Source organism: Osmerus mordax, chromosome 5, assembly GCF_038355195.1.
Source record: "Osmerus mordax isolate fOsmMor3 chromosome 5, fOsmMor3.pri, whole genome shotgun sequence".
Lineage (NCBI taxonomy): Eukaryota > Metazoa > Chordata > Actinopteri > Osmeriformes > Osmeridae > Osmerus > Osmerus mordax.
The window spans coordinates 8,304,550-8,322,867 of NC_090054.1; the positions used below are offsets into that span (position 1 = coordinate 8,304,550).

Genomic DNA, 18,318 nt, shown 5'->3' on the forward strand with positions numbered 1-18,318 from the left:
GGAGTTTTTCCTTGTCTTCCTTGAGGGTTTAGGTTGGTAGAGGGGCAGTTCTATGGGCGTATGTGAAGCCCTCTGTGACATGCTTGCGTGTAAAAAGGGCTATACAAATAAATTTGATTTGAGGTTGTCAAATATCACCACTCATGGACTTCTGCCTAAATTGACATGCACCAACTAAGAGCAATGAATTTCAACAACCATTAGCACATTTACTCTCTGTTTCTTGACTCTACTCTTAATGCAAGACTATGTTTAAGTTATTGTCTGAAATTCTCTGTCACCAACTGCTTTGGTCATGCTATCTTAAAAGTCTAGTCCTTAATTGTTTAATTGTGCCAAAGAAGACCATAGAATGACCAAGCTGTGTTTGTTTGATTCAACTTTATAGTTATGAAGAAGAAGACATTCTGTTTCTTTTAACAGTAGAATTAGCTGTGTTCAAACTAGCCACAGAATGGCTACTAGTCTAGAATGGCTATTAGGCCAAGGAGTGAAGGTTGGGGCTTGGTCAGCCCACAATGTCCTGAAATGTTGTGTGTGGGTCTCCCCAAGCTAGCAAGTGTGTCAAGGGCTCTGTTCCCTTGTGTGTGTGAGAATTTGGAGCACGCACACTGAGGAGCAGAGGGAGAGAGGATTTGGGGAATAAGCCCTAGCAATTAGCAAAGCATGCATATTTGAAATATTCATAAAAAATCTACTTTTCATCTTACATTCAACTTTTTCTCAGATTCGTGTACTAAACATTCTCAAGAGTCTTCATTGGGTGTGCTTTGCCTTCGGCAAGGGCACAGCCTTTGTTCTCTCACATATGTATTATTATTATTGTTTCTCTTCACACCCCTAAGCCTTCGTAAATATTTGGACTACATAGACAACCTAGGTGTCAAAAGTTTCGTCTTGGTAGCGATTGAGTTGCTTGTATTTTTATTTACGTTCCGTTGCACGGTTTAAGTAGAAATTAAGTTTTAGTGGCAAAAAGTGAAGCTAATGGTGGCTAACTTGCTAGCCACAGTCAATGACGCTACTTACGTCACTAACAGAGCTAGTCACTGGATGTGTATTTAATATGTGGGGAAAGAAGCAACCCTGTCCCAATATGCTTTTAAATCTATGTAATCTTTATAAATAATAAGTATGCATTTTTATATAAAATATACTGAAATATCAGTTATAAAAATGTCATTAAAAACCCTTCTGCAACCGATGCAAGCAAGCACACCCTACAATTTCCCCAGAAATTGTACCCTCTCTAGTTTGAACTTGTGATTGAATCAAAGTATCGGTTTTTGACCGGCGGATGTGTAAAGCATTATTTTAGCGTCAGCGATAAATTCAATTTGTGACATACCAAGTTTGGTGTTGATATCTCAAAGATTTGCTGAGATGTTATCCAACTTCCTGTTTGATTGCTTTGCTGCCGATTTTGATTTGCTGTACCGGACTAACGGTTTTGAAAATCAGAGATCCCTAGGATGCCTTTTGTGAGGCTCAGTCTGGAGACAATCACGGGCAATTTTGAAAAAATGTTGACCAAATATGTATGAGGAGTAGCGAAAAAACATGTTTCCTTAATCTTTATTGTACAGAAAAATCCAATATGGTGGCCATTATAGGTTTCTTGAGACTTTTTTGTTCCTCATGAGAAATAAGGCATATGTAATGAATTTGAGAATTTTGGGACTTATGGCCTGCAAATGGCATCACTTTGAAAATGGACATATTGGGGCGTGGCCTGTAGCGCCACACATTTACATACATACACCCCTTTCAGCCATTTTGTATTGCATTTCTTTTTCCATTTCACCCTATATAAAGACATGTATTCTACACATCTGTAACACATTTCAAGTCGATTGGATCTATGGTTCATGAGGAGAAGATTTTTGAAGGTTGTACCAAATTTGGACAGTACAGCAAAATCCATCATGGCGGACCTTATGGGTCCTTGAGGCTTTTTTGTTCCTCATGAGAAATAAGGCATATGTGATGAATTTCAGAATTTTAGGACTTATGGCCTGCAAATGGCATCACTTTGAAAATGGACATATTGGGGCGTGGCCTGTAGCACCACCTATTGTCTAAAGTGACCCATGTTTGGTATGGTAGTTACTAATGGTCTGCAGTTTCAACATGCCAAACTTCACAACCTTTTACAGTTCTGGTCTAGGGGCTGGCATTGACTCCCATGGAACCAGCATTGTAATAATAATAATACCACCAATAACAATAGGGTTCTCCTACCGGAGGAACCCTAATAAGAATACTAACAAAAACAATAGGTTGCCTCCTACCGGAGGAACCCTAATAAGAAGAATACTGTCGGAGAAATTTAGAATGTAAGGTTATATTCTGAAAATACTGGTGCTAGCATTACTTTGTCAGTAGAGAGCCCTCTCCCTACATGACCTATAGATGACACTAGGCTTATGTAAACAAACTGACCTAGGTTGACCATTATCATACTAGAGGTGCAATAAACCTTATCTGTGTTGAGTGAATCATATGGTCAAGCCTAGGGTCGGAGACCTCTGTAAGTTTCCACGTGCATGCGCACTCTGTCTCTGGGGTCGATCATATTGACAGCTGATATGCAGGGGAGGAGACTTCTCACTAATAAAGGGTCTAACCTGAAGACTTGTGAACCAGACAAACTTTGTAGCACAATGGCGTGTGATGTTTTTGTCTCCTTGTGGGCCGGCTGCAAGCAATAAAGCTTTTTTAAACTTGTTCACCGACTGACTGTGCAATGCCTGATAGATTAATATTCCTGACAAATAAAAAATAAATAAATAAATAAGAATAAACCTCTTACTGAAGGAACCCTAATAATAATAATAATACTAACAAAAACAATATACCAACAATTACAATAAGGTTCCTCCTGATGGAGGAATCCTAATAATACCAACAATTACAATAGGTTCCCTCCTACCGGAGTAACCCTAATTAAGTGGTACAAAATATGTAAAAGGTTGTTGAACTAAGTTAGGGTATATTGATAGTTGTAGTGTGTATTAAATAACTTTAATACATAATCAATCCACCCATCTTGCCACTCACTCTATCCATTGTCCTTCAGGCCATCCATTCAACCATTTATCCATCCATCTTTCATTTATTCGGCTATTCACCCACTAAAACCAGGAAGTACTCTACGTACATACGTTTGCAGTCTGAAATATTAATTAATGAGTGTTGGGGGTTCACATGAGATCTCTCATATGGAACAGCAACTTTGTCTATGTGCAAACTTACTCTCTGCTTAAGCTCCCTTTTTCTTTTTCCTTATGAGCACTCCTCTAGCCTCTTCCCGCCAGTATTTTTTCAGTGTCATTGTACAATGTCCTTTTGCAGCATTCTTTATTGAAGCCTAACTATTTGTTTGTCTCTCTTCTCCTTCCAGGTAATGTTCACAGAAGAGGATGTTAAGTTCTACCTGGCTGAGTTGGCTCTTGCCCTGGACCACCTTCACAGACTGGGAATCATCTACAGAGACCTCAAACCAGAGAAGTAAGGCACACACACAGGCACACTAACCACCTTCTACCTCCAGCCTCTCCCCATCTCCCTATTTTCAACTGTAATCTTTGCAAATTTCCAACTGGAGTTGTGGGCCATCTACACCTAGTCCACAAACTCAAACAATCCTCCTCCATTTGACATTCTTTATTCTAACCCTTTGGATTATATGAAAATGTTGGGTAACTTCTATCTTCACAGCATTCTTCTAGATGAGGAAGGTCATATAAAAATAACAGGTGAGGATCTGTTTCCCCCTCCTCCCCTAACATGGGCATAGTGCTCATTGTGGTGACTCCCTGAGTTTTCCATGTTTCTTTGTTTTTCTACCCTGCAGATTTTGGTCTGAGTAAGGAGGCCATACAGCATGACAAAAGAACCTACTCATTCTGTGGTACCATTGAATACATGGCTCCAGAGGTGGTCAACAGGCGAGGACACACCCAGAGTGCTGACTGGTGGTCATTTGGTGTATTAATGGTGTGTCTCCACTTTCCACCTCCCTTTTAGGGGGCCAAACAGCGAAGCTGCGAAGCCACCTTAAGTGTTTCTACCTTTTCTTATTATTATAATTATTTATAAGGTTCCATATACTAACAATAACCTATTGTTATTGTTAGTTTTATTAGGGGTCAAGCAGCCAAGCTGCGAGGCACCTATTGTTTTTGTTAGTTTTATTATTAGGATTCCTCCGTCAGGAGGAAACCTATTGTTATTGTTAGTTTTATTAGGATTCCTCCGTAAGGAGGAAACCTATTGTTATTGTTCGCTGGCCCCTAATTTAGTACACAAATCTGAGAAAAAGTTGACTGTAAAATGAAAAATTTATTTATTTCAAATATGCATGCTTGGCTAATTGCTAGGGATATTTCCAATGAAATGTCTCCCCTTGCTCCTCAGCGCGTGCGCTCCACATTCTCACACACTCAGCCTTTCCCTTGACACACGCACAAGCTTGGAGACGCACACACAACATTTCAGGACATGACAGGAAATGTGGGCTGACCAAGCCCCCACTCACTGCTTGATTTTCAGCATAGGCCCTAGAAGACCTAGCCTGGTCCTAACCAGACTCTCGTACATTGCATTTGTACAGAGAGTCTGGCCTCGCTCCATTGACAAGCGTTGACTTCCTTGTAGGCGGGTACTCTGTTGAAGTTTAAAACTGTTGGAACTGCCCAGAGCCACTCTGATCTGCCATAACCAATCGCTAATGTTCGCCTTAGCCAATGCCTTCACCAATACTGTAACAGAGCTAGCTGCCGTAGCTGGAAAATCAAACTGTTCCCGAACCCCGTGGGGAGGAGGGCCACAACCATCATGGCTACCAACAAAACTCAGCAAAACTTGTTTTTGCTCCGGCTTTAGCTGTTGGATATTCGGCAGCGTTGCCACAACGGACTGAATGGCTTTGCTCGCATCTTTCTCCGCCGCCATTACGGAACTACAACACAAACTAGCACACGACATCAACGTCATCGTTCTCAGCCACTTCCTATGTTCGCTGATTCACCGGTAGAAAATCAACCTGAAAAATCAGACTTACGTACCTCATGGCCAGACCTATGTACAGAAGCAAAAATAAAATTGAGCGGAAGTACGTAGAAGGGCAGAGCCAGGCTATAGAAGACCTTGGTGTCATTGCATTTTCGATTTTGTATACAATGGTAAAAAGTTCTAAAAATCCTGAAACATTGATAGTATAGACCAGGGGTTCTCAAACTTTTCAGCCCACGACCCCTAAAATAATGGTGCCAGTGACTCGCGACCCCCGCATCCACGGAGGTGGTTTATGTATACGTGGGAGTAAAAATAGGCCCTGGATCTGATCCAGACCGGGCCACCAGAACCGGGCCCCGTATACGCCACCACAGCTAACCTGTTAATGCATGCAATACTTGATGTGATGCTAGTTCGGGAGTTCGATAGTAAATGCCAATGGAATGCCAAATTTTTTGGCCTTTATTTGAGCGCAAAATATTTTTTGAGCTTTAGTATAAAATAAACAGCTGTTTTGCAATTGGTAAAACCTTATCTATTGAAGGTGATGTATTTTTGTCTCTTAATTTTTCAGCCCCACCCTTACGTTTCTTAGCCTGGTTTTCCATCGTTATTCTTCTCCCGGTGCTCCCGATGGCCAGTTCGCTACTGTGGGGCTGTGCCGCGGTGGTGGATTTTCAAGTCATATTATTTTTAATTTCGTGCTATCAAGGGGTGCTGCATCACCCTCATCGCCCCTAGTTCCCATGGCCATGGGTATTCCCTCTCCAATGAAATCCAAAACTCAGCCTGTCAGTGTCTTGGCTGAGAACGCTGTCTTTAACGTTCGGTCTCTTGACAGTTCAACTAATGCGTCCTCCTGCTTGGATGTCAGATGGTTTGCCGTACTTACAGTGAATGGAAAATCAAAAGGCTGATGGCTTTTTTATTTGCATGCATTAATTTAACTACTATTTTTAACTTGTAAAAATTTGGCTAAAATATGCTATTTCTAATTGTTTTACAATGTTCCTTGATTTCTGGAAATCATCTCGCGACCCCCCCTCGTTGTCTCGCGACACCCCCCCACTTTGAGAACCACTGGTATAGACCATGAGTAACTACCACACCACAAATGGCCCACCATTACCCATAGGTGGTGCTACAGGCCACGCCCTGACGCTCAAAGATACAAGGCTTTCTGGAATGGGTGGGCTGACCAAGCCCCCACCCTTCACTCCTTAGCTTGAAGCAAAGGCCCTTGTGGATCTTGATGGTATTGCATTTCAGATTTGTTATCCCATTGATAAGTCTGCAGCATGGATTTTTCTATACAGTGACAATTTGTGAAGAATATACATTTTTCAATGGTTCGCAATCCATCAGGAGGAAACCTATTGTTAGTTGTTATTATTAGTTTTATTCTTTTTAGGGGCCAAGCAGTGAAGCTGTGAGGCACCTATTGTATTTGTTAGTATTATTATTATTATTCCGCCATGGGTTCCTATGGCAGGCCCTAGAAGCGCTTGGTCGAAAGTTTAGAAATTTGGCACCCTCATTGGGGACAGTCCCCTAGTCCAATTCACAAAGTTACATGTCTCATACTTGGGCACTCTAGCGCCACCAACGTGTCAAAGTTGGAGTTGCGTTTACACATGTAACTTTTGAACCACATGTCTGATTGTCAAAAATGAGGTACCGTTAGATTCCTTGGATCAAGCCGAGTTCAACACACCATGGCATCAATTTCCGGTTTTATAGGTTTTCCACAATTTCCGCTTTTATCAAAAACCTTTCAAAGCCTACTCCTCCCACAATTTTTGTCAAATCTTCTTGAATGAAAGAATAAAACGTTTTTGGCACAGATTATCTTCAGACCACAATCACCTTGACATGTCAAAATAGGACTGAATTACAGCTGTTTAAACTTGGGCCAAATCTGACAACCACTTGCCACAGGAAAAACTGCTTATATTTTTACCCAGTAACTGAACTCTGATTTTCAGCACTGAGAATAGCTCACTAGGATAAGTTGGTGTCCTGGCAACAGCAACCTCAGAGGTTCCAATACAGCCAAAGCCGACAAGCTTGTCATGTCTCTGATTCTCTGTTTAGCGAGACTGTAAGCCACTGCAAAGGAAGCCAGGTACACCACAGTCGCAATCTACCTGTAGTCAAGCTGTGTATAGTCAATGCAATCCTCACACAAACTATCAAAAAGATTTTTTGATGGATTCACACCAAACTTGCTACGTGTATTTGGAACCCTGTTCCGTGGATGTCTAAAATGTTTTTTTCGTCATATAACCTGCTTGCCCCCCTCATTGCTGCTTCCAGCTATATTTATTTGTGGTATTCTTAACCCTTGTGCTGCCTTTGGGTCACATGACCCAAAGGTTCATAACGAACCATCGTTGTGTTTACCCAATTTTACCCAATACAAAAACAAATAAAAATAATTTTCTTTTAACCTTTGCAATGTGGGGGGTCTGAGACAGCCCAACGGTTAAAAGAAAATGCTTCACTTTGTTTTTGTATGCTGTAAAGTTGTCGCAATACGACGGTGGGTCACAAGGACTGATGGGTCACAATGACCCGAAGATAACACAAGGGTTAATTGTACCAGCCAGGACAAGTCTAGTTTTAGCACACTTGTCTAGACCTATGCAGAGCAACCCCCCAGGTGGAAATATAATCTACCTGTCTAGAAAATCTAATTTCCTCAAGAGTAGAAGAACTGGGGGGAGGGAGGACAGAAGAGAGCAAAGAGGTGGTAAGAGGGGAATGGTGGGATGACACAAAGGAAATGTTAAGGTAGAGAGAGAGCAGGGAGTATGTATTTATGTAAATCACATTTAAAAAATGTCTCCAATCAGGATAATAAGGGCATCCTTGCTATAGTTCAGGATTTTCAATAACTTAATCTACAATGAAACAGACAGGGATAGGGAGTCAGTTGGCTGAGCGGTGAGGGAGTCGGGCTAGTAATCCGAAGGTTGCCAGTTCGATTCCCGGTCATGCAAACTGACGTTGTGTCCTTGGGCAAGGCACTTCACCCTACTTGTCTCGGGGGAATGTCCCTGTACTTACTGTAAGTCGCTCTGGATAAGAGCGTCTGCTAAATGACTAAATTTACTCTTCATACACTATACATTACTGCTGTGTATGTTTTAGAGGAGTTGGCCCATCTCCAGGCATGCAGTGTTGAAGAGTTCCAAGAGTGAATTTCTTTCACCGTCACAGTATGCACAGTCACATAGATCAACAGTTGCATAATAGGAGACATAAGGACAGGTCAGACTGGCACATTATTACACTATTTTAATATAGATGCCTGCTGCAATTAATTCCAATTTAAATCTAAAGAAAAAGACAGAGGGATGAAGAGCAAGGACGACAGAAAATTATATAGTGTTAGATCAGAGAAAAAAATATTATTTTGTCAGCAATTTGTGTGGTTAATCTACATTGTTTATTTAATAAATGGGACATATCAGGGGCCTGTTCCATAAAGGCCGCTCAAATAATATGGACTTAAAGTCCCAAACCAGACTTGAATTAGCTTAACAAGTCAAGCGGGGCTAAAGCAGTTCCATAAAGGCCAATTTCAGCTCACGCAGTCCTACTAATTCAAGTCAGATTTAAGTAGTCAAGCTAATTGCACGTGCACCCTATTCTTAAGCAGCCAGAGAGGTAAAACATGGATCATACAATCCACCACGGCAAAAGCAATGCACACGGCCAAGTGACTTCTTCCAGAAAGAACGTTCCCTTTAAGCCGTGTAGTATGACAGCTCCCTCATCCACCGCTTCATCAAAATGAAACGACACACCATGATTGACGTGAACGATAGGCTACGTAGGTCGAGGTCCTTTTTTAGACCTTTAGTTACGTCGTTGATTAAGTAACAAACACCCTCTAAACACATGTAAATTATTTTATTTTTTTACATTGTTTTAAATAAATAGCCTACTATTAATCAATACATTACCCAGTAGCCTAACTTTTTAACATGGTTGTGTCGGGAAAATGGAGGATATAGATGTAGCCTATGGATTTAGGTGTGTTTTCCAATTGTAGACTGTTAACAACTATATAGCTATGATAATTATACTCGGATAATTTAGATTGAGATAGGCCTATGCCTGATGCCTAAACATTTGAAATCACAAACTACTGTAGGCTAGCCATAGGCTACGTTTAACGTGGTGTGTATCAAATCATTGTTCATCATTGTTTAATGCATTAGGCTAAATGTTGTAGCCTATGTAGGCTATTTAAGTTGATTTTCTATCAATGTTGAACATATTGAACTGATGAGAATAAGAAAATGAGAATATCCGTGGTAAATCATCGTTTTCCCGTTGGGTCAGTGTTACAGGAAGGTCTGGTTAAGCACCAAGTCACACTAAGCCTGACAGTTAGCCTGCCCCGGACCAGACTAGTTTCACAGCCTAAGTTGAAATTGTTTCTGTTTTTTGTTTGCTTGCATGTCAGTTTGAGATGTTGACAGGGTCACTACCTTTCCAAGGGAAGGACCGTAAAGAGACAATGGCTCTGATTCTGAAGTAAGATCAAAGACACTTATACATTCCTATGTTTCTGTGTTTGAAATGTCCGTTAAGATACATCTCTGCTGATTGTTGTTGATTTTTTGTTGCAGGGCAAAGTTGGGCATGCCTCAGTTCCTCAGCCCTGAGGTACAGAGTTTATTACGAGCACTATTCAAAAGAAATCCTACCAACAGATTAGGTACAGTGTTTGGCAGTTTATGTTACGAATATGTGTGTGTTGTGTATATCAGTCTGTCTTGCTTCAGTATTGCAGCAGGACATGAGGGCTGAGCAGGTAGGATTATGGTTAGCCAGACAGAAGGGTAAATATAAATAGTTCCATAAATCACTTCATACGTGATTCATCACCTGCTGATGTGATGTGTCATTGCATTTCTTATCAGTATTTCCTACCTGACTTGCTCAACCCGGGACTAGGGTCTTCTGACTCAGGCATGGTACAACCACCTTTCATAAACACAGATTTAGCCAGCTACAACACAGAAAAGCTAGCGATTCCATTGCACGGGTGGGTGGTATTTATACTGAGGAGAGAGGTTAACTCGGTTACACTCATCCCCCTAAACTCACTCCCACATTCTACAATAATCAGTGTGTATGTGCGTGTGTTAGGAGCTGGACCGGATGGGGTAGAGGAGATCAAGAGACATGATTTCTTTGCACCAGTAGACTGGAACGTAAGTACAAACCTACTTGGGTACAAACCTCACTCTCCTCTCTACTCACTCCACCCAATCTCCATTTCTACTCCCCGCCCTCTATCTTGTCCCCTACCTGAAAGGCAACTGTTGCCAGAGGGAATATGAATTTGGTTTCAACAGGATGTTCTCTAGAATAGAGAGAACATTCTACTTCTCTCTCCATGTCTTTCTCTGCTGGCTGGCGGGTGGGCGGGTGGCCGGGAGACAGACAGACAGACAACAGGCAGAAAAACTTCAGAATGAAGAGCTGTTTCTCATTTTCTGTAGATAATTATCTTTTACTTATAGCACCTACTGTTAGGTTGAACCTAGATGTGTTTTTAATCCTGATATACACACACTCGCTGTCTACTCAATATTTTCCTACTCCCTTATTCCTTGTGTTTTGCCCATAAAAACCAAGGTAGCGATGATTGCACCTGCAATCTTGGACCTGAGTTGAAGTGAATAATCACAGCCCTTTTGAGCTCCTCCTGTGTTGTTCTTGTTCTGTAGAAGCTATACAGGAGAGAAATTAAGCCTCCATTCAAACCAGCTGTAGGACGGCCTGAGGACGCGTTCCACTTTGATCCTGAGTTCACTTCCCAAACTCCCACAGGTCTGAATCCAAAGACACAATCACACACACTGCTGATGTAGCGATGTACTGCTGATGTAGAACTAGTTACTGTAATCTGAAAGGTGAATATTTGATACATGCCAGTAGGGCTGCAACTAACGATTATTTTAATAATCGATTAATCTGTTGATTATTATTTTTTATTAATCGATGAATCGGATAAAAAAACTAAAACAAAAAAGCATTAATTTCCAACCCTTTATTCAAAAACAGAACTGACAAATTCACAGTGCAAAAAATCTTCAGAATGTGCACAAACAGGCACACAATTTTGAAAAGGTTATTAATATTAGCGTGGATTTAATGCTATTTTCCAAGATGAGCAATTTATTTGAGCCATTGTTAAGATACTCTGGTGTCTGTTTGAGGTTTTATATTCCCAAAAATATGATAAGTCTACATTTTTCAAAATGTTATGGGTTGTTTTCACCCGGTCCCTAACGCGATGCTGCAAAGTAGCGTCTTCCGAATGTGAGACGAATGTCGAATATGAAACTAACTTCACCTCGGTCAATTAACACACTGATTCGATGTATTTAGTGTGAAATGCTCCCACACCTTGGATGACTTGGGTCGTACTGATTTCTCTGCCTCCGCCATGTGTTTCAGAATAACGATACTCAACAACGTCTCTCCGATGGCCTTTCCTCTACCTCCGCTCCGCGCTCAACTAAACTTTTTTTTTTAACACTCAAACATCTCTGCGACATATTGAATGGCGTAATAATCGCGCGACACAACGAATCCATAATGAAATTCGTTGCCAACGCTTTTAATAATCGATTTTAATCGATTCGTTGTTGCAGCCCTACATGCCAGATATCAGATAATTTTGCATTTAGCCTACTATATGTCTGTTGTTTCGTAGTCAACATGAATACAAAGATTTACATGGTCAGTTCAGATTTCCTCTTAAAAGCAAGATAAATTCCAAATGTAGAAATGTTCTAACATTTGCTGAACCTGCATTACCCACTGTTCAAGCATGGGTGCCCAGCCTGGGTGTCCTTAAGTGCTGCTTGAGCTGTACCAGGCAACCAAACTGACTGACCCTCTTTCTCTACTGTCAATACCAGCTCTTCTGTCATCCGATCAGCTGTCAACACAATCCTGTATTTCAGTCACCTATTACAACACAACAGTGTTATAATTTGACAGCCCTCCATCAGACAGTTGATTGGATCACAGCAGTATTTGAAAAGATATACAGTTAATTAGATGTGTATTGGTTGATACCAATCCTGCTGCCTTCCAACATATGGCTGCCATCCAATCAACTGTCTGATGGAGGACTTGTCTGCAACATCAGTGTCCTAGATATCCTAATGGCTTGAGTGTGACTAAAAAGTATGACTGATGTCTGTTGTTCCCCCTGCATCCACAGACTCCCCAGGAGTCCCCCCCAGTGCAAACACCCACCAGCTCTTCAGGGGTTTCAGTTTTGTTGCCACCAGTCTGGGACAGGAACAGTCCATTGCCGGATTTCGATCAAACACAGTCAACCCCATTGTACAGGTAATGCCTCCAAGTCTCAGCTCTAAATCTCTATCTTCAGCTCTGAGCCGCTCCAGTTATGTAACTATCTGAGGGTATCCTGTCATCTGCCTCATAGTTCACTGAGCCATGTGCAGATCCATTGTCCCTCAGACCAGACTATCAATCAAATCTGTCAACAAACAGACTAATTCTGCAGACAGACATGGTTTCAACTCTCTACTGCACATGACAAAGCTGCAGACCATCTTTGTCTATCTGGTCATCCATGACTTTTGATTTAGGATGAATTAGAACATGGGGGCTCCGCAGTGGCTCACCAAACTAATACGCACACCATTTAGGCTGAAGCCATGCGTGGCTTGGGTTCGAATCTGGCCCAGGCCCTTTACCGCATGTCATCCCCTTCTGACACCAGAACTGTTTTGGAATTGTTACCTCTAACTGTACGATAAAATAGTCAGGATGCCTGATTTAACCAATTATTTATTAACACCAATGGTAAGTCACAAAGATATTTGTGATCCGTCTATCGAAGGGCAACACGCTAGTCGACATGCCTTTTGAGTTTGATGCAGGACAGTTCTAACATCTGTTGATCCTATCAGTATACATGTCTGTCACAGTCACAAGTCCTCCCTATGATCAACCTAATCAATAGTAAGGCTTCACCCTGACTTACAGGATAAAGTCACACCTATGGTTTCTAAAACTAATCAGAATCTATTGTTTCTTACATTCCACAAGATTTCCCCTTAGCAGTTAAGATCACACCATAAACCTATAAACCCTTAGGATTCCCTTCCTATCTCCGCCAGAACTTAATTCAGTCAGTCACCTGTTTTTACAAGCAACTGGTAACATTCTATATTGATCAGTTAACACTTTACAACCCAGGGAGAGGGAGGCAGATTGACTCGTTAATATCTGACTCAAATTATGAAATGTGATTCTGACATGAATCTCGGACATAGGTGAGAATCGTATGCTTGATCAGGGCTCCGACCTTAAAGTAAGCTTATTCACTAATCAACCGTTTATCTCTACTATGGATATATACTTATCCACAGTCACAGTGTGTAAACTGACCCCAGAGGCTACAATATCAACTTTGGAGCATTGAAAGCCCTACTGAAAGTGACTCAGTAGTCACCTACTTCGAAAGTGTATGTCTATAAACAATAATTGCCGAATCAAGCCAACTAGCTCAAGGTTTTCACTGCCTTAGTTTGAGCGATACATACAAGGAGAACCAGTAGCTTTAAATGCAAATGATAGTTTTTTATCTAAATAGTAAGATAATCAATACATAATAATAACTAGAGAGGGTACAATTTCTGGGGAAATTGTAGGGTGTGCTTGCTTGCATCGGTTGCAGAGGGGTGCGTTTTTTAATGACATTTTTACAACTGATATTTCAGTATATTTTATATAAAAATGCATACTTATTATTTATAAAGATTACATAGATTTAAAAGCATTTGCTGCTCATTTACAACTCAAAATACTAAGAGTGAAGTGTAGAACGAAATAGTTGTCTTCTCATTTCCCAAGAGGGAATGGTGATCAGAAGCCTCATAGTTGAATCAAAACGAATACATTTGGCAGACCGGTGTAAAAATTGACCTAATCTCTGTGACTTAAACGTCCTTTCAAGTTTTTCCCTTCTTGTGATATTTTCAGGCATTTAGCCTACTCATATTGCATTCATTCATTAATAAAGAACCCCCTCTGAAGCTTATTCTAACAACGACGTTGCCGGCAGTAGCTATCTCAGATGGAATCGCAATTCAAATAGTACCATCTGCTAACTGAAAATATGCCCCCTAAAACGTAAATAAGATTGACATTTATTTAGGGGAAAATCCCTCATTCATAAAAATCTCAGTGGTAGCGATCATTGTCAGTAACAACGCAAAATGCGATATAGCCCTGTGTGGAGAAGCTGACCCGGTAAATTGTACTACTACGGTACAGTACTAGACTGTGTTCGTCTTGGTAGCGATTGCGTTGGTTGAATTTGATTTAACGTTCCGTTGTACGGTTTAGGCTGAAATTAATTATTTTCATGAACCGATGGACAAAGTTTAGGCTGTGGCAATGGAGTTCAGGTTAGTAGTCACTATTCAGATAGTTTCACCTATTGAACGACTTTTGATTTAAGTAAGGGTAGTGCCGAACAGTTCTGTCGCCGTTTGACTTCTAAACAGCTGTGGAGATGTTTTTGTTAGATACTAGACTACCCTTACAAAAAATAAGTATATTAAAGTATACTAAAATATGGATAGTACACTTTTAGTTCACTTTTGATATACTTTAAAGAAGTATGCGTAGAAAATAGTTCACTTTTGATATACTTTTAAGAAGTATGCTTAGAAACAGAAAATGGTATACATTTCTTCTGGAGTAGGATGTACGTTTTCTATTATATTATTTATATTAATTTTAAAGTACCTTACAGGTTATATTTTTTAGATATTAATGAATAATTGAATAACAAAACAATAACAAAACATTCTGAAGCCCTATAATCTTATACTAATAATTATAAATTGGAGTATTAATGGAAAAAACGAAAAAGCTACTTGAGAAAAAAGCAGACAGAAGGATTGCATTATGCATTTGAAGGTTATTCTGTCAAACTGACTGAAGAACGAAACAACGTGAAAAAATGTGCTGATGAGTTTGCTCTTTGTTCGAAATACAAATGTAACTTCATGAATTTCGTTTTTTAAATGTGTCTGCTTAGAATGTAATGTTTTGTTGCGTGGTCATTGTTGTGGTGGTTTACCATTGTAACCATGAGTTAAATGACTTACGTTTCATAAGAAGAGCTGGATTCTTGCAACGCTTGCGCCGTGATTAGCTTCTTTCAGCTAAGAATCTGTAGTGTAAAGGCTGATATGTGCTTCTGCGTTTTTCGAAAAACGGACACATGGGAACGCCCTCGTCTCCGTGGAACGCCCTCTACGAGCTCTCCGTCAGCCCTCGGAGAGCCACGGAGAGCTCGACGTGCACCTCCTGAATTTTCTACCTATCCGTCGTAATTTCGGAGAGCTATGGAGACCCCCTTGGCTGTGATTGGTCAGTATTAAGAACCGCTTGCGTCAGGGGCGGGGTTGCCGTGATAAACAGGACAAACAGAATCCTTTGACCGCCATTGCTGTAAGTTTTCACAATTCATATTTCAGCTAAACAGTACATGTAAATCAGCATCTGAATTAAAATGTGACGAGAAATGGGCAGTGTAGTTGCTGAAAATGTGCGTATGTTATTGATGAAACGGCTAATTTGTAAATTTGCTCCGACTTCTCGATAACCTAGGTAAATAAACACTCCACGCCGACTTACAACCGTTGCACCACCTACTCTTCTGGCGGTGAATTGTTTTCAGCACCCACAGCCTACGGAGAACCATAAACGAAGTCTATCCGTCCGTATCCGGAGTCGTAGGGGAGTCAGGTGGCTGAGCGGTGAGGGAGTCGGACTAGTAATCCGAAGGTTGCCAGTTTGATTCCCGGTCATGCCAACTGACGTTGTGTCCTTGGGCAAGGCACTTCACCCTACTTGCCTCGGGGGAATGTCCCTGTACTTACTGTAAGTCGCTCTGGATAAGAGCGTCTGCTAAATGACTAAATGTAAATTTCACTTCATCAGTTCTGCGCACTTCTCCAGATACAGCGTTCACTGCATGAGTAATTGCATTCCATGCATCGGTTTTATTTACTGCTTTGTATCCACAGCTGACGCTATTAAATATGTGTTGTTTGTCGCTAACTTTTTGCAGCTGTACCTCCACTTCAGAATTATTAAAGTTTTTCTGTCTTTTGTCGAGGCCTCCACCCTCTTTACCACGTCGTTTTGACATTTCTCTGAGTGTGCACACGGCCCTGCCATATCATGCCCTTTTATGGGAATTAACGGGGCGTTTACCTACGCTAAATAGGAGCAACGGGGCACGAGCTTTCAACTTACGAAATATTGGGATTCATCATTCTAAGAACACACCTGCGAACAATTCTGCTGTTTAAGAACACATCATGAATCACACGTAGATTTCTCTTAGGAACTTTCTTAAGAACAAATTTAAGAAATAACTTAGTAAGATATTGGTGAATGAGGCCCAATGCGAGCTACTTTAGCCAGGTGGGGAAAAGACGTTGAGTTTTCTTTCCAAAATTTAGTAACATCGGCGTCCGGGTTCTGTCTTGGGGATGAGAGGTACTTTTCGACTTCACCTTTGGCATCTCCGGTTACACGTTGCGGCTCGCTGAAGTATGACCCGAACAGGCAAGCTCTTTTTGTTTCAGGCTCGGGATTCAGGTCGGCAGCTGGTAGGGTGTCGGTCTAGGGTGTTCGGCTGGGAGCGTTAATTTCCTCGGTTTCTTTGATGAGGAAGTTGCGGATTTCCCCGAGTTTGTTGCATACTGACTCATCTCGGATTATTATTATTATCTGTCTTGAAATGGGGATCGAACACTGATGCTAAAATGAGATGTTTATCAGTATAGTATATATTCCATAGAGAATTGACACGTTGTTTGCCAACGTTTCTGCCCATTGGAAGTACAGCGTGAGTGCCATCGCAGAGCAGGGATTTGATTTCCACGACAGCAGGGAGGATCATCCCCAGGTTGCCCAGCTCCTTCTGCATTTTGTCTGTGAGGTCTGATATCGGTGTCAGCACACTGACAAGGTGGGTCAGCTGCCGTACTTGATTCAGGGTGATGTTAGCAACATTAGACTTGAGTTTGTTTTGCCATAACGGCTCCTTTTCGAACAACCGGATGACCGACTGAATCATCCGCAGCTGGCTGCAAGCAGTTGTCGGACACCTAATCGGTCGGTTGTCTCGGAGTTCAGGGTGCTCTTTCGTACACTTTTCACCAGGTGCCCGACTTTCACTAACAGCCTATTACAGTTTTTCTCAATTGTTTACACACAAATACTGGTACTTGAGACACAATGACCACAACATGTAACTCATGCACCAACCCCATGAACCAATTCTGCTAAACTACAAGCACAATTCCTGCTTTACACTCAAATTGCAGTTCTAAAACACACTTTTTTCAAAACACTACACACAATTCTCTGCATTTGGCACAATTTTCATGAAGAAAATATTTTGTTTTCACAAGGAACACACTGCCATTCAAATACGCACACTGACTCATCGCATGGACAAACACCTGTCACACAGTTTTACAATTAGCAATCAGAGCTTTAGCATAAAAGGGCAACAGGTGACCTCTTCTGTTTTTGAGCAATGGATGCCAACATTGGAAACAGAGGCAGAGGAGGAGGAGGACGGGGAGGACGAGGATGAGGATGGCCAAGGACCATAATCTCTGATGAGATCCGAGCCGCTTTGGTTGACCATGTGGTCAACCATGGTCTAACAATGAGGGAGGCTGGGCAAAGAGTACAGCCAAATTTGAGCAGGTACACTGTAGGATCCATCATCCGGACTTTCCGAAATGAGAATAGGTAAGAAATCTACTCTGACTACAAAATTGAAGTAGGCCTACTGCATATCAATACAGTACTCAATGAGTACAGTAGTACAGTATTGCCTGTGGACTGTTCTGTATGACTGTAAAAATAAAGTATGTTTAAAGTATTTGGAAAATGTATTCCTACTTTGTATTCCTACACAGTATTTAGAGTATTTTACTATTTGTTTGGCAGAACTGAAAGATTACCAACACAAGGTGGTCTGGGACGTCTTCTGTCTCCTGAACAGGAAACTGAAATCATGAACATGGTCCTAGAAAATAACGCCATAACATTACGGCAAATACAAAGAAAAATAATAATAATGTAACTGTATACACTATACAGTAAATTATTCTGTTGTTTTGTATGTAGACAACTGTATGTGCAACTTTGTGTTGGTTGGGATGTACACTGTGTACATTGTTTTTCTAG

The 18,318-nt window shown here is 41.1% G+C and overlaps 1 protein-coding gene across 1 annotated transcript in view; it reads left to right on the forward strand.

Annotated features, from left to right (window-relative positions):
• The window catches only part of rps6ka2 (ribosomal protein S6 kinase, polypeptide 2), an 80,898-nt gene that overhangs the window by 11,512 nt on the left and 51,068 nt on the right, over positions 1 to 18,318 (forward strand). Inside the window, exons 3-10 of the mRNA XM_067236000.1 lie at positions 3,404 to 3,510; positions 3,721 to 3,758; positions 3,857 to 3,999; positions 9,497 to 9,567; positions 9,663 to 9,751; positions 10,186 to 10,250; positions 10,770 to 10,872; positions 12,278 to 12,408. Of these exons, the coding sequence (XP_067092101.1) occupies positions 3,404 to 3,510; positions 3,721 to 3,758; positions 3,857 to 3,999; positions 9,497 to 9,567; positions 9,663 to 9,751; positions 10,186 to 10,250; positions 10,770 to 10,872; positions 12,278 to 12,408 (747 nt within the window). The remainder of the gene's footprint in view (positions 1 to 3,403; positions 3,511 to 3,720; positions 3,759 to 3,856; positions 4,000 to 9,496; positions 9,568 to 9,662; positions 9,752 to 10,185; positions 10,251 to 10,769; positions 10,873 to 12,277; positions 12,409 to 18,318) is intronic.